Source organism: Ovis canadensis, chromosome 2 (genome assembly GCF_042477335.2).
Source record: "Ovis canadensis isolate MfBH-ARS-UI-01 breed Bighorn chromosome 2, ARS-UI_OviCan_v2, whole genome shotgun sequence".
In the NCBI taxonomy this organism is placed as follows: domain Eukaryota; kingdom Metazoa; phylum Chordata; class Mammalia; order Artiodactyla; family Bovidae; genus Ovis; species Ovis canadensis.
In genome coordinates this window covers 137,110,380-137,126,562 of record NC_091246.1, presented here as the reverse complement: position 1 = coordinate 137,126,562, position 16,183 = coordinate 137,110,380, and the positions used below count along the sequence as shown (strand labels likewise).

At 38.7% G+C, this 16,183-nt stretch overlaps 1 protein-coding gene across 9 annotated transcripts in view; it reads left to right on the top strand.

Annotated features, from left to right (window-relative positions):
* The window catches only part of OSBPL6 (oxysterol binding protein like 6), a 221,953-nt gene that overhangs the window by 187,649 nt on the left and 18,121 nt on the right, over positions 1–16,183 (top strand). For all 9 annotated transcript variants that reach the window (XM_069577092.1, XM_069577091.1, XM_069577095.1 and 6 more), the window contains 3 exons: positions 1,392–1,525; positions 8,766–8,873; positions 10,620–10,757. In XM_069577092.1, coding sequence (XP_069433193.1) covers positions 1,392–1,525; positions 8,766–8,873; positions 10,620–10,757 — 380 coding nt within the window. The remainder of the gene's footprint in view (positions 1–1,391; positions 1,526–8,765; positions 8,874–10,619; positions 10,758–16,183) is intronic.

The following is a 16,183-nucleotide window of genomic DNA, read 5'->3' as shown; positions in this document are numbered from 1 at the left end:
CCACTTCTTTTAAAAATAACCTTTTTCTTACAAGGAAATCCCTATTTTAGAAGACTTTACATTTTGCAGAAACTGTTACTATAAACATAAGAGTTGGAAATTCAACATTTTTGTGTTTCAACATTAAAGATTGCCGGACATACAAATGTCTGTTGTTAGGTATGCAGAAATGAGGGTGGAGGTTGTTTTTAGTTGCCTTTATTTTATTTTATTTCCACCTTTATTGAGATAAAATGAACATGTAACATTATATAAGTTCAAGTATATATGTTGATTTGACATACTTATATATTACAAAATAATTACTACCATAGGATAGCTAATATCTCCAACATGTCACATAATTACCATTTCATTTTTGTGCTGAGAACATTTGAGATCTACTCTCTTAACAAATTCGGGTAAATAATACGGTACTGTTAACTATAACCATCCTGCAGCTTAGATTCCCAGAACGTATTCATGTTATAACTGGTAGTTTGTACTCTTTGAAAGCACTTTTGATATCATGATGGTTTTGGCTGAGAAAGTAATGCAAATATTATTCTTAAGACCAAATAATTTCAATGAAACAGAAATAGAGTCACAGATGTAGAAAACAAAGTTATGGTTACCAGTGAGGGAAGGGATAAATTGGGAGATTGAGATTGACATATCCACATGATTATATACAAAATAGGTAACTAGTAAGGGCATATTGTTTAGCACAAGGGATGCCACTCAGTACTCAGTATTGACCTGTATGGGAAAAGAATCTAAAAAATAGTGGATATATGTATATTTATATAACTGATTTACTTTGCTATACAGCAGAAACTAACACAGCATTTTAAATCAATGATACTCTGATAAATATTTTTTTTAAAAAAGACCAAATCATTTCCTACCACAAAGAGAACTAGCTCCAACTTCTAAAACAGCTGTTTGATTTATATTTGCAAGACTCATAAAATGCCCTTTTTCGGATGCACACTTTGGGGTGATAATTTGATAGTTCTAAATTATTTGCATGAGACTTCATTGTACACATAACTGCTCAAATATTATCAACTGTGGCAGAGTAAAACTTGTTCCCTTTTCCTTCTAAGAATTATAGGTTAGTTTCTAAGTATTGAATTTAATAATTGGTATTTTATATGCTGCTTCCAGGTCTTCGTTGACTTATCTGGTATGAAATGCTAAAACTTTCATCCTGATTAATTGCCATCCCCATATTTGTTTTGTATTTAGATATTCTGGTAGATTCCATTTGAAGGCTGACTTACAATTAGACTGTAACATAACCTTTCCAGAAAATATTCATGAGTGAGTTACAAGTGCTGAGACGTTTATAATTCTGTTATTTTTCTGGATCCATTTGATCCTTGTCTCTTACTTTTCTCCCCACCCAGTGCATTCTCTCTTGAAGTCTGCATTTAATAGCATAGCTATAGAGAAGGAGAAGCTTAAGCAGATGGTTTCTGAGCAGGATCACAATAAAGGCCACAGCACACAGATGGCACGACTCCGACAGTCACTGTCGCAGGTAAATGAGAGTGTTTGTATCATTCTCAGGACACATGCCTAACCCTCCAAGCCAATGATGGGGGTGGAGACAGTCCATCACGGGAATGACACATTTGTCTGAAATTCCCCCAAGCCATCACAGTGTCAGTATTAAATTGTATCACTTTTCTTCCAAAAGGGATCAAGGTAAGAGTGACAATCAACCAAACTTGCTTGCAAACATAATTTCTATTTTGGCTGATTTTAATGCCTGTCTGTGGTCTTATAAGGCCATCCCTGATTTAAAAAACTAATGCATTTATACATGATTTACCTACACATCTAAACTGTGTTCCAGACTGTGTCCAATCCAGCATCAGACAAAATCTACCAGATCTTCCACACTTAGTATTTTTCCTACTTATGATGCATTTTAACCTGTTGAAAACTACTGATTACTATTACTTTTTTTTTTCTTTTTTGATTTTTAGGATTTTCTTCCTATGTTCCCTGAATCTAGACTCTAATATTTCAGTATATATTTTACACTATAATATGTATTACTTAATATATATTATATTGATCTTATTAATACTAATCAAATCCCTATATATTTCAAGGTTGTAATTTCTGTTAAAAATCCTTTAAAACTACACTTCTGCTTTCTTAAAACTGACCACTTCCTCTGAAATATTTTCTTCACTTAGTCTATAAATGCACCTTTAAAATTTCCTTTAAGAGTTCAATGTTGTTGTTGATTTTGTGTGAGAACTCAGTGATTACATAAAATATTGTTCACTTCCTGGTGCCTTGGATCAGAGCGAAGGAGCAAGCAAATCCTGGGTAAGTGGTTTTCCATGTGGATCAGCTCCTGCTTGAACAGTTTCCCTCAGTTCCTGCAAATTAGACTTAAACCATCTCACCGTGTTCTATGTACCTGAACTGTCAGCTTCTTTTCAGTGTTAAGTTTCATGTTATTGAATGCTGTTGTCTGGGCCACACTTTCTGCTGTTTGCCGTTAAACACTGTCAGTTGAGGCACATATGCTGCTTGGAAACTCAAGAGCCTGCGCATTCAAAGCGGCAGCTGGGTGCCAGTTTGCGGAGGGCCTCCTTCACAAGCACACTTTAATGGTCTGCCCTGGCCTGATCTCCTGTCATATATCTGTTGAACACCTTGTCCATCTTAATGGATCTACTGAATCATGACCCTACAAAGGATCATAAGTCAGAAAGATCAAAATAATGGCTAGGAAGCATCTTGTGAGTCATCTTACAAACGTGTCAAGTACACTTTTGTTCCCCTCCATGTTGCAGTGTTTGATTCAGATGTACTAATGATCGAAGGCTTAGTGGTATGAAATAGCTTGTACTAAGAAAAATAAGAAAATGTGCTTGTTTCTTGCTTGCTTGCTTTTTATTCGCTTCTTGGTAAGGCAGAGAATGGGCTTCCCTGGTGGCTCAGCTGGTTAAGAATCCACCTGTAGTGCGGGAGACCTGGGTTCTATCCCTGGGTTGGGAAGATCCCTGGGAGAAAGGAATGGCTACCCACGCCAGTGTTCTGGCCTGGAGAATCTCATGGACGGAGGAGCCAGGTGGGCTATGGTCCATGGGGTCACAAAGAGTCAGACACGACTGAGGAGCAGTATAGCATAAAGAGAGTTATACCCTATCCACTAGAGAATCCCATGTTTCCAGTTCTGTGTTACACAGCATTTTGGTTGTGTTTACATCCTTATGTCTGTATACACCTTCCCGTTGGGTGGGGTCATTTTCTCCTGAGCTCTAGGGCTCAGGAGAGAAGCCCAAGCTGGAGAGAAAGATGTGGATATCCCAGTATCTTGGTGAATTTATAGCTGTTGATAAACTGTGTTTTCAATCAGAAGAAAGGAGGTCGGGGTGCTGCCATAGTGAACATTAGTATTTAAAGGACAAGCTGAAAAAAGAAAAGAGAATCCTTTAATGGAAAGCCGGGGGAAACCACTGACGAATTTACATAGCAATGACCACTGAGATCAAGAAGAAAGAGTTTTGATAATTTCAAGAACAAAAAGGTTAACAGGATCTGATTTAGCAGTAAATGATAGATGGACTGAAAGTCAGCCTTGAAATTTCACAGTCACCTCAGTTTGTTTGTATCGTAAAGGGAAAGAACTAACAGATAAGGAGACATTGAAGATAGGAAACAATTAACTGATGTAGCCATCCTGGTTGGCTAGCTCTATTATTCTCATTGTGCCTCTTCAAATATAGGATTTAGGATTGAACAAGATATGAAACAGCTGGAGTATATTGAGACAGCTTTTCTGAGTATGTTTTTATATTAATATAATTTCACAATACAATGTGATTTCAGGTAGCCTAAAGACATCATTGATCCTTTTTCAAATGTCATCAGTTAGAACCCAGGTGTTTTTATTTTATTTTATTTTATTTTTTTTTTTTTTTTACCCAGGTGTTTTTAAATGAATGATTTCTAAGCCAAATCTCCCCCTAGAAAGGGAAGAAGAGAGACTATTTAAATAACTTCTTAGATTAGTCTAACATTTTGGAACTTATTTTTTATTTGATGTAAGTCCTATTTGATATATGTCTAATGGTTAAAATGCTGCTTTTCAATAAAGCTTTTAAATATAACAACTTGGCAAATTCGATCATCCTTTTAGAAGGAGCATAGCATAATAAAATATATAAAATTAGCATTTTTCACTACATGCTCAGCATAAATTGTTACCTGCCTTGAGTGTGTAATGATTTGCAAGGCTGAACAGTGTAATGAATTTCTCTTCTATAGTAATATTTCATCCCTGATCTATAGGTATACAGAGACATGCATAATTCTGATATTTTACCCCCATGAAGCTTTAAAAGCAAACTTTTACACCTGAAAGGCAGCATAGATATTGAATTTACATCTGTAGGACAAGGTATTTTATGTGGCATCTCTCCTTTTATAAATGACTTGATTTCACGTCAGCTATAATTTTATGTACTAAACACCAAAATCAAATAATACATAATAAGACTGTGTGAACTCAGCACCCTAGATTACTGTACTAAAAGACTCAACGTGACTTGAGTCTGTCTTCAGTGCGTTACACTTTGTCACTGTTACTAGTTTGATTTCTGACCCCAGAGTCTGTGCACAACTTGTGCTAAATGCTTGGGGTGTTGAGTTCGTACAAGTGTGAACAGTACAATGATTCTTGTACTCCATTTACAGTTATTATATTTCATTAAATCAGTACGGCATTCATTGTTCAATATGCCATCATTCTGTGCACTACTAAGAAAGAAAGCACTACTTTCAGTGAAACTGGCCAGTGCTTCAGAGGTGTTAGTTTTGAGAACTGTGCATCTTAGAATCAATGAAATGTGATATGTATGGGAATGTAAGCAAAAAACTGGCTTATGGCACGTGGCAGCATAATTAAAATCCCAGGCATAGTATTTATCATCCTTCCTGTTTACAACATTTTATACATTGAAAATAAATATTCTTTGTTGGAGTAAATGTTTTAAATATATTTGTTTCTGAATTTCACAGTTCCCTGAGACTTGGCCAAATTTGTTGTTTATGAAGATATTCTTCACAGAATCCTTTACATTTTTTTTTTTTTAAGTTATCCAGTAACTTTAAATCAACGTCATTTGGGGCATAATTTGGTGATATTTATTTAAAACCTTCAAAGTGTTTTATGCTTTGGTCCTTTGGTTCATGGCTGATATGCATAATCTAAGTAGAAAACATATGCACGTAAACATTTGTGGCAGCTTTATTTGTTCTAATAAAAATCAGTAACAACATCATAAGTGCCTGATAGTAGAAAAATAACCACTTATTCCATAGTTAACTAAAATCACATTTGTGAAGAGTTTGCAACATAAAATAAATATCTGTGTACCAAGAATAAATAGCGAAGGATATGTTCCCATTTTCTGGGGTTCCCATTTTTTAATGTGAAAAATGCATAAGAAAAAAACTAGAAAGAAATATGCCAAGCTACCAAAAGTCAGTTGATTGAGTAGTAAGATATGAATTTTTAGAAATATTTTTCTACTTCTTTGCATTTTCCAAATACACTATCTTAGTATTTGTTTAAAATAGAAAACAAGGTGATTTTTAAGAGCTAGCCATGATTTGATTCTTGATAGCTCTAGCTTTGACAGTTGGCATACTCACATCCTTACTCTTTTTGAACCAGTTTTGCTTTTATCTGAAGAGTTTAAATCTACCCAGAACACACAGTTCCATTCAGTAGAATGCATTTGCTATGCCAGACTCTCCCCAACTCTAAGGTAGATTGTCTGCCTGGGTGGGAAAATGGTAGTTAATAGCCAAGAAAGTGAGGATTTGGGCAATTCATTCTGACTCAGAACTTCAGGATGGGAACTTTCTTCACAGCTTGGTCAGGAATGCTGTGTTTTGTGGGTGTATGGCACTTGAGTGCGTATAAGGAGTGGGAAAGTGAGCGTGCCTTGTGGAGAGTTTGTGCTGCGGCCTGAGCTCACTCATGAAAGCAAGTGTGAGACTTACTAAAGAGTGCAGGCATGGTTCCTGAGCCGAGGCTGCTTCCTGCCGCTCGGCCTTGACCGCATCTGCCACTCCCAGAGCGGTGTTGTTCCTCGCAGGTTTCCATGGCTTTTCCTGCTCACGGGCTGGCACCGGTGGCTGGCGGCTTGCCTCCTTTTTCCTCGCCTTACCACTGTACAGGCTCCTCGGCTGCTCTCTGTGTATTGCTCCTGCCGTCACCTGGACTCCTCTGTGTTAACAAATCACCAGTAGTGAGCTTCAGGGAGGGAAGTAACAAACGTGGTCCTGAGTCCTCACGGTGCCCGCTTGTAGCCACCTTGCACTGCGGTCCGTGTGACCGAGGCAAAAGGAGGAGCCGCCCTGGCAAGGCACACACAAATGGGCTGCTGCATGCTCTGCGTCTGCTTACACTTTCCACCCTCGGGGTTGCCAGAGTTGCAATAGTACTTATTTCCAGGCTTTTTTTGTGGTGTAACAGCATTTTTCTACCACTGCATATATATGATGAACACAGGATTTCTTTAATTTTTACCTCATGTCCTATTGATATTAGCAGCTAGAGGCTACCTTGTGGTGCCTTCACACACATCTGTGTGTAGGCAGGATCACATTTCATGAATATTGGATGAGATGAGAGATTACATGGGAATTTAACTTTCTTAAATATCCAGAGCAAGCGATTCTACAAGTTTCCTTATGAATGGAAAACTTGTGTTTTAAACTCCCACCTGCTGGGGGAAAAAAAATTACTTGTCCTTGCCCGTGAGTTTTTGTGGGGTGGTTTTGTTAACTTTGTTCCGGGGCAACAGAAGGTGTTGTCACTTTGGAAGAACCCTTAGGTGAGGTTTGTGTGAAACCCTGAAGTGATGTGATTCTGCCATTAAAACCATCAAACAACGTACAACAAGGCCTCCTACTTCCAAGACAGCAAAATATATCTGGGTCCAATTATAGCAGTGACTAAGATGACTTTCAGGACACTTGTACACAGAAAAACAATGAAAGAACAAATAAGCATATATAGTTGCAAAGAATAGGAGTGAGGCAGTATTTTTGTTTCAGATTTCAACTGTTTGAGATTTTGTTCCAAGAAAAAGATCCTGAGCACTTTTGCAGAATGTAAGGTACTGGGAAACACATGATTTATTTACTAAAAACGTAATTACCTTTTTTCTCACTAACACATCCGTTTGCTCAGTGAACTGGACACATATTTTCACCTGTCTGGCTGTAGGATATGTGTCCGCCTTTAATCCATCAATACCTGACAGCCCACAAGACCAAACGTATTCTGTTTTACACGTATTTTACAGACTTTACAGTTCTAAAGACTTTAAATGAAAGCCGACAGCTGTAAGTGAAGAATTTTCTCCTTGAAAAGAGAAAACCGAGGGAATTCCATGGTGGTCTAGTGGTTAGGACTCAGCATTCTGACTCCCAACGCCCTGGGTTTGATCCTTAGGCAGGGAACTAAAATTCCATAAGCTGGACAGAGTAGCAAAAAAAAAAAAAAAAGCTGAGCAGAAAGGAAAGAGGGGAGACTGTTCTATGCTCCATGTTCAAGAACTCTGCACCGCTCAATGCAAGTGTGAAGTTTAGCCACTTTGTCATTTATCCTGGGTGATTGAATAGGTACAAGTTTAGAGTTAGGCTGTTGTATCTGCGTGTGTATCAGTTTAGTGTATTCATTGACTCCTTATGAAGAAAAGCAGAATCCTCACTCCCTGGGGCAGCTTCACTCTTCAGTAAGTCCTGACATTTATCTTCCATTCTGAAATATTCACTTCCATCTTCTCTTTGCTGGATTTAATGGGAAGGAAAGGAGCAGTCCAGCTTTTCACTGGGCTTTGTCCTCACAGAGGTGTCTTACTTGAGACTTGGTGTAATCTATTCAGCTACATGTGTCTTCTGTATATGGAACAGATTTCCATGCACTGATGTGATCCATGAGCCTCTGTCCCCAAGGCCCCTATAGGGAGCCCATGTTTATGTAAATATGTTCCCTTTCCACCACACACACTAAACTGGGGTACAGCAGATGGTGTTTTACTGATGCTGATTTAGGGTGTGTTAAGAATCATGAGATGCAGATAGCTTAGTTTCCTTTCTGTGATATGCTCTTAGTTATGCTTGTCAGTGTCTGCACTGTCCAGGGAAGGCAGCTTTGGTCTACACTTGAATTAGATCTATACTGTCATAGGTATTAATTATGTGCTCCTAGAAAATAGAAACACACCAACTGTTTTCTTTCACCAGGTCAAAATATAGCTCTATGAAATATAAAGCCAGTTCATTGTTCATTCCATTTACAAATAATTTAAATAATCTGGCTTTGAAACAACTCCCAAACTTTAGAAACTGGAACCAAAAAAGAAAAAAGAAATTAAAGAATCAATAGTTTTTTTCCTAGGGTATAAAATGTTATATGTATGTGGTGGTAGACTGGGCTTGGATATAGTGGGCCTGACTATAAAGGAGAGAAAATTCCATGAATCAATTTTATGAAATCCTTGAACTCTTTTCAACCCACTAATCTACTAAGTAGTAGTCTTATATTGCAAAAAATGAATGCCTTAATTCTGAGCCATTTCTTTCCTTCTTACTAGTGGGATCTGGCCTATGGTGGCTCCAAAAGTTACAGCTAAAAGCATCCTAGACTTTGTTGTCTAAAGTGTACCTGTGTGCTGGTTCTGCTTTATGTTTGCCCAATAACTTGAAATTACATGTGCGGTTTTTGTTATTTTAAGGCACTCAACCAGAATGCTGAACTAAGGAGCCGGTTGAACAGAATACATTCAGAATCTATTATTTGCGATCAGGTTGTTAGTGTAAATATTATTCCTAGCCCTGATGAGGTAAGATTCATTTTTAATAGATATAGAATACTTACTTTATAGCATCTACACCTACTGCATATTTTTATTTATTTTTATAAAGTTCTTTCACTACTAATACAATTCCCGGCGTAAATCTTGTGTTGCTGACAGTTCAATGTTCTTTGGAGTGAAGGATATACATGAGCTTGACATCATTTATTGCTGGTGATCGGTTGTCTATTTTTGTTTATTCCTGTGTTCATCTCATGCTACTGATTATTTAATTTATTAATACTCCATCTTGTGACTTTTCTGTCACTCTTAATTTGAAATCTTCATTATCATTTATGGTCCATGAAATGTTGAAACAAATACTTTTAACAGAGAAGGTGCTAAATTAAAGTTTTCTTACGGTTTGTTTTAAAAGTTCTATCTAAGAAGAGAAGTCACCTGACCTTGCTAAGAAAAGATTATTAGTGCTGCTACAGCTCCTGGTGATGATGCTAATAATTAATGGTTAACACATGTCAAGTGAATGCTTACTATGTGCTTGGTATTGCTATCCCACTTTACATGTGTTATCTCATTTGATACCCCCAACAACTCTCTGATGTAGGTGCTATTATTATTCCATTTTTCAGAAGAATTTTTGAAAAAACGGTAAGAGGATAGGAGAACATTCAGTATTTGGACTTAACGTGAGTGTGTAGTTCCAGTGGCTCAGACAGTAAAGAATCTGTCTACAATGCAGGAGACCCAGGTTTAATACCTGAATCAGGAAGATCCTCTGAGAAGGGAATGGCAACCCACTCATATTCTTGCTTGGAGAATTCCAGGGACAGAGGAACCTGGTGGGCTAGAGTCCAAGAGTCTCAAAGAGTCAGACACGACTGAGCAACTAACACTTTCATAAAATTATTTTTAGCCAGGAGAATTCATACTTTGAACAGTAATACATGTAACTGGGGAGAGTTTTAACTAATGCTAAGGCCATATTTGCACCAAACATACATTTTTCTAGAAATCCATAAGTGTAAGGGTTCTGCTGTCTAACTACTTAAGAAATACCATCCCCAGACAGCTTCTTTTGGACGTAAGTTACTGACCCTGTGTCCATCCACTTCCATGGGTCCTGTGATCTCTGATAATATTTATGTCCCCTCAACTGCCCAGAATCTAGAATATTTCTAAAATTTTATCATCTAAAAATTAGTCAACAGTCTCATTTTGAATCTTCTTTTCAATTTAAAATGTGTACTAGATGTACTAGATGTTTAAAATGTAAGTTCTCTTACCTATTTTTCTGGTTGCAACTTAAATTGCTTTCTTGAAAGCAATATGTTTCATTGGCTAAAATTCATGATCATATTGGAAAGTGACTTTTTATATCAATATATTCTGCCTCAAAAATTAGTCTTATAGAATGTTTTCTTAGCATATCGCCAGTGGTTTCTACAAATACTTTTTGAGTTGTAGTATACTGGTTAGAATATGGCTAGTAATGACAGGCCAAAGCATATGGCAAGGAGCTTGTCTCCACAGTCAACTCAGGGTATTTTGGGGGTTCAATCTGTTATTCAGTCCACTAAATGGCATATTGAAAGGAAACCTGTGCAGTGGTCATTACTCAGTTGCAAGTGAAAATTGCTTGCGCTCACCAGTCCTTTAACGTATGCTGTAAATTTTTCTAGAGATCTCGCTAGTACTTCATTGCCTAATTTGAACAAATAGCCATTCATACGAGGGAAGAAAGCGATCACACCATCTACTTTTCTCTCCTGTAAGGCTGGCGAGCAAATCCACGTCAATCTCCCCCTGTCACAGCAAGTAGCCAATGAGAGCCGCCTCTCCATGTCAGAATCTGTCTCTGAGTTCTTCGACGCCCAAGAAGTGCTCCTCTCTGCAAGCTCATCAGAGAATGAGGTAAGGTTCCTGGATGTGTCAACCGCAACTGCTTCTGACCATGAGTTTGGGTTAAAGAAAGCAAGACTTTGGAACTTGGTTTTAACATCATAATAAGATGTCCAAATAGTAGCAAAGCCAAAAGCATGCAAACTATATGGATTCCATTTACTGAGCCCTTAGCCTTCTGGGCACCAACTCAATACTCTTAAATTTGATGAATAAAAAGAAGGAATCAAGATTTATTCTGATATACCTGTACAGTTCGTATTTTCAGGGTAAACAGATAGGTGATAACAGCTCTTTATAGAAGGAGACTAGCAAATAAATATAAAAAGAATGAGAACATAAGAAAAATACCATTCTTATTTGTACATACAAACACATATCTTTGCTAGAGACTGAATTTGACTTTAGAAGCATAATATCTAGCATATATCTAGTTGGATAATTATGGCTTTTGGAGGTTACCACTGGTTACCATGAGGCTTCCCTGGTGGCTTAGTTGGTAAAGAATCTGCCTGCAATGCAGGAGACCCGGGTTCAATCCCTAGGTTGGAAAGATCCCCTGGAGAAAGAAATGGCAATTCATTCCAGTATTGTTGCCTGGGAAATCCCATGGATAGAGGAGCCTGGTGGGCTTCCAGCCCATGGGGTCACAAGAATCAGACACAACTGAGTGACTAAACCACCACCACCACTGGCTGCCATTAAAGATTTATTGGATTGCTTGTCATGCTCATGAATCTTGGCAAGGTCTTGGTCAGGTTGCAGAAATTCTTTTACTGAAATTTGGTCAACTACACTTTTGAATTTTTTCTTTTTTGGCGTGAGAGAAGCAATCAAAACTCTTTCCTACACAGTTGTTTAATTTTGTCATTTGAGATTGCAAATCTGTAATGCATTTTTACAAAAAGGGAATGAAGTAATTAAGTAAGTGTTAGTTGCTCAGTCATGTCTGACTCTTTGTGACCTCATGGACTATAGCCCACCAGGCTCCTCTGTTCATGGAATTCTCCAGGCAAGAATACTGGAGTAGGTAGCTATTCCTTTCTCCAAGGGGTCTTCCTGACCCAGGAATAGAACCTGGGTCCCCTGCATTGCAGGCAGATCCTTTACTATCTGAGCCACCAGGGAAGTCCAAAAGGAGATGAAATTATTGATAGATGTTATTTCCGTATGCATCGAAAATAGATTGGAAGGAAACATCCTGACGATTAGTAGTAGTTCCTTTTGGACATTGGGAATTACGGGCGATTTTAGAAAATAGAAATAATGAACACATATCACTTTGATAATGGAGAAAAATTAAAGCAGAATTGTTATATCAGGTACTAAATTTGTTACCACATCAAACTAAGCATCTGCCTGTCAGATTCCAAGTCATAGATTAACAGATTCACAGATATTCCCATTCATACGGCAGAAACTAGTTTAATTATTCATAGACAATTGATGTTATCAAATAGACAAAATAATCCTGTTTGCTGATCATGTCTCTTTCCCTAGAGGCAAATCTGCCCAGGAAGCCTGATTATGGTTAGGAGGTTGGTGAGCAAGGAAGGAATGGGAGCAGGAGAAGTGAGCTGAAGGCTGCGAGGGCCAGGATGTAATTGCTCCAAACTTTCATCTCCATAACAGGGATGCTCTCCCATGTGGTGGGGAATTAGTATCTGTGAGTCAGTCTCCACCCTAGGGACCACAGTGCTGGAGACGTGCTCCCAGTATTTATTTCTTCTCTGATTCTCCCCTTTCTGGGATCCCATTGCTTATCTTTATTCAAGCAAACTTGACTGCACGTTATCTAGGCTTTGACCCACCATCTGGTGACCTCATACCTTTCTGAGAGCAACCTAATTGCCCTATGTCTAAGCTCTTGGGGCACATCTGCCTGGGTGCCCAGTTGTCACTTGCACCAGCCACTGGCAAGGCAGAAATGAAGATGTGAGGTGGGTTATTGTATGGGTCCAAGCAAGGTGGTGGTGCCACCACAGGGAAAGAGTGAGCCCATTGGCCAGGAGAGGGGCAAGGTAGTAGAGGACAGAGGCGCATGGAGATGATCCATTCATGTTAAGGCACCGTGAACTTATCAGACCTCTCAGCAGAGGTATCCAGCAGCCTTTTGGATATTTAGGTCTACAGCTCAGGAAGAAAGCGGGTCTGAAGAGAAAGCAGGCTTTGGCTTGGGATCTACCTAACCACCTACCTGTGAGACACTGCCATCTGGGTGCTCTACAGAATCTCTAATTCAGCATGTCCAAATGAAGTAATTAACAACCCCCTTACACACGCGCGCGCATGCACGCACACACACACCCCCCAAGGGGAAAAACACAAGCCTATCTCTACTTCTCATATTGCCTTTCTAAGTACTTTTCTACCCAAGTGTTCGCATCAAATACCTGAATTTCCTCAGTATTTCCCTTCATTCCTCTGCCTTCCTACCACCCACCACCCACATTGATTTACTCATCAGGTTCTGTATTCTGTCACCTAAATAATCTCAGATACATATGTTTTCCTAAGAAGAGCTTCATTGCCACTCCTCCCATTCAACCCTGCATCAGCTCCCACCTATATTACCCTGTCAATCTCCATAACTAGTTTTCTTGCCCACTTTCTTTCCTTGAATCCATTTCCACCGGGCAGCCTGGTTAACCTTTCCAAAATGCAAAATCTGATGGTATCTCTATTCCCCAGTGTTCCTAGGATGACGCTAAACTCCTTAGCTACCATACAGAGACTCATGGTCTGTTCTCAGCTGCAGCCTCTTGGAACCACTGTTCTTTTGGAGCCATCCAGAGGCCAACAGAGTACTTCCTGGAGTTGTCAGTTTACTACAGACACCCCCTGTCCCTTGCTGATACAAGAAGAGTAAATCTCTCCTACAACCCACATGGGAAAGAACTGAACTATATGTTTGTTCCTTGCAACTGTATCTTACAGGTTTTCATAAAATGCCTGTTTCTTTACTCAAATCTCTTCCCTTTATCACAGCACTCAGTCTTAAGTATTTGAAGAGGCTGGACCAGGAGATAGGCCCAAGTGACAGGCACCTCAGTGTTCTCAAGGTTACTCTTCCCCTTTGGCTGAGACTTGTTCCTGAGGCAGCTCCGTCTGTCCACATTTCTGAGTTCCCTTGTGATGAGATGCCCCCAGAAGGCTCCTCGGGTCTCCATACCACAGACTTGGCCAGCCCATCTGGTTGGTTCACTGTATGCATGAGAATCTAGTAGCAGCTACAGGATGGGCTCAACTGCACATTCTACAAGACAGCTGACAAAGGCTGTTGGGCCTCTGTGTTCCCACCCACCCTGGTTGGAACACTTCCAAGGCCATGCGGTCAGATTGCTCACTCGCTTCAGTCTACTCAAAAGTCCCTTTGCAAGAAGCCTGCCCTGGATGCCCTGGCTACACCGCAGGGCTGCCATTTCCTCCTTGCCCCTGACCTTTCGCTTGCCTGGTCCCTTCTGATTTTTTTCCATAGTGTTTATCACTACCTAACAGAATATATATTTCATGTTTATTGTGTGTCTCTCTCTTGCCTGGAAAATCCCATGGATGGAGGAGCCTGGTAGGCTGCAGTCCATGGGGTCGCGAAGAGTCGGACACAACTGAGAGACTTCACTTTCACTTTCACTCATTGGAGTGAGGGAAGAGATTTCAGCACTCTGTCTGCAGCACTAGAACATTCTTGTGAGCCCAGAACTCAGAAAATGTTTGCCAACTGAAGGAAGGAAGGAATGCTTAACACCTCACACATGATTAAGCTGAAACCTGGGCCTTAGCTGTCTTATATTAACATTTTCTGTGACTGAGAGAAAATTCTTTGTGTGTTTCATTTAATGAATGTACAACCTCTGTTTTATTTTTTTTATTTATTTATTTTTTTTTTACTTTACAATACTGTATTGGTTTTGCCATACATCATCATGAATCCACCATGGGTGTACATAAGTTCCTCTTTTTTAAAGAAAATGCTCTTTCTTATTTCCAGAATGATCTCCTTCTTTGTCTCTACTGTTAAATGTGTTTCTGCGATGCTGAATGGTTGCATTTTTCTAAATAGTCACATATAGAAAAAATATTTCCTAAGTTCTTTTGAATCCCAAACCCCTTAAAGAGAAATATTTGACTCCAAGACTTCTTGACCATGGGAGAGAAAGTAAATATATATTGATCATTTTATTATAATACTGCAGCATATTATCCTATATCCTCATATATGGGATAACATGAGTAGACCACAGCCAGCCTGCCCAGCCTTAGCTACTGTTCACACATGCGATAACATAGATCTTATTAAAGACCCACTGTAATTGTAAATTATTTTATATTCTATACAGATCTTTCTATGTGGATATGGATATTGGACCATATCTATCGTGTATTAGTTTGAGCGAAATTAGAAATTGAAGAGGATAGACTGTTTATAGCTTCTAAACGTTCATGTAGTAAACATACATGCAGTATGAATTAGGTTGGGGCAGGCATTTATTTCCGCTAACATCACTGGATGTGATTAGCTTTTTTCAGAGTAATCACATGGAAGAGTTTGATTTACTTTTTATTTCTATCAAGGTTCAGAGTGTGGCTTTCATGGGCCTGCAGGTTTAACCTTCCATTTTGTTGCAGTCATGGGAAAATGGAAGCCTGCTGCAGTGGGAAAATGCAAGTCAGAAAAAGACTTTATTCTCAATTTGCCATCTTTATGGCCTTTCTCAGAGTACAAAAACAAAACTAGTTATTCATTTATGCATAAAATCATTCTGCCTGTAATTCTGTCTCCTTAAGTGTATCAACTCTTCCCAAATCTGTTAAAAATATCAGCAGTAAACTCAGAAATTGTAAAGGCAAAGGCTGATTGTTTTTATTATATACAAATTTTAGAACCTTTACCTGACCATAAAGTGGCATAAGCAACATTTAAAAAGAAATTGCAAACTAGAAAAAAAGATGCAGTTTATATGAAGAGCTGAAAAACGTGTGAAAGAGAGTTTCACTAAAGATAAAGTTCAGACTGTAGAAAGAGATATTTTATGTGTGTTAGGTAGATAGATACTAATGTAGATTGATAGTGTGTGATGTTTAAGTGGGGGAGAGATGGGTGCTTTCATAAGCTGATGGTGAGAATAAACTAATATAGTACAGTCTTCCAGGAGACCAATTCGGCAACGGAGGGCTGAAGCCTAAGAGTGACTCATTTGCCCCAGCAATTTCACTTCTGGGAATAAATCTTAATGAAATTGCCAAGCAGATTCACAGAAATGTTTCCAAGGTTGTTCATCCAAGTATTGTCTATAAATAATAAAAAAAAAACTGGATGCCACATGAATGTTGGTTAAATTCTTTGTGTTATGTAACTATCTGCCATTAAGTAAAAATGGAGAGCTGTTTTCCTGAGAATGGGAGTATATTCAGAACACTATAAAATAGCATGTAAACCC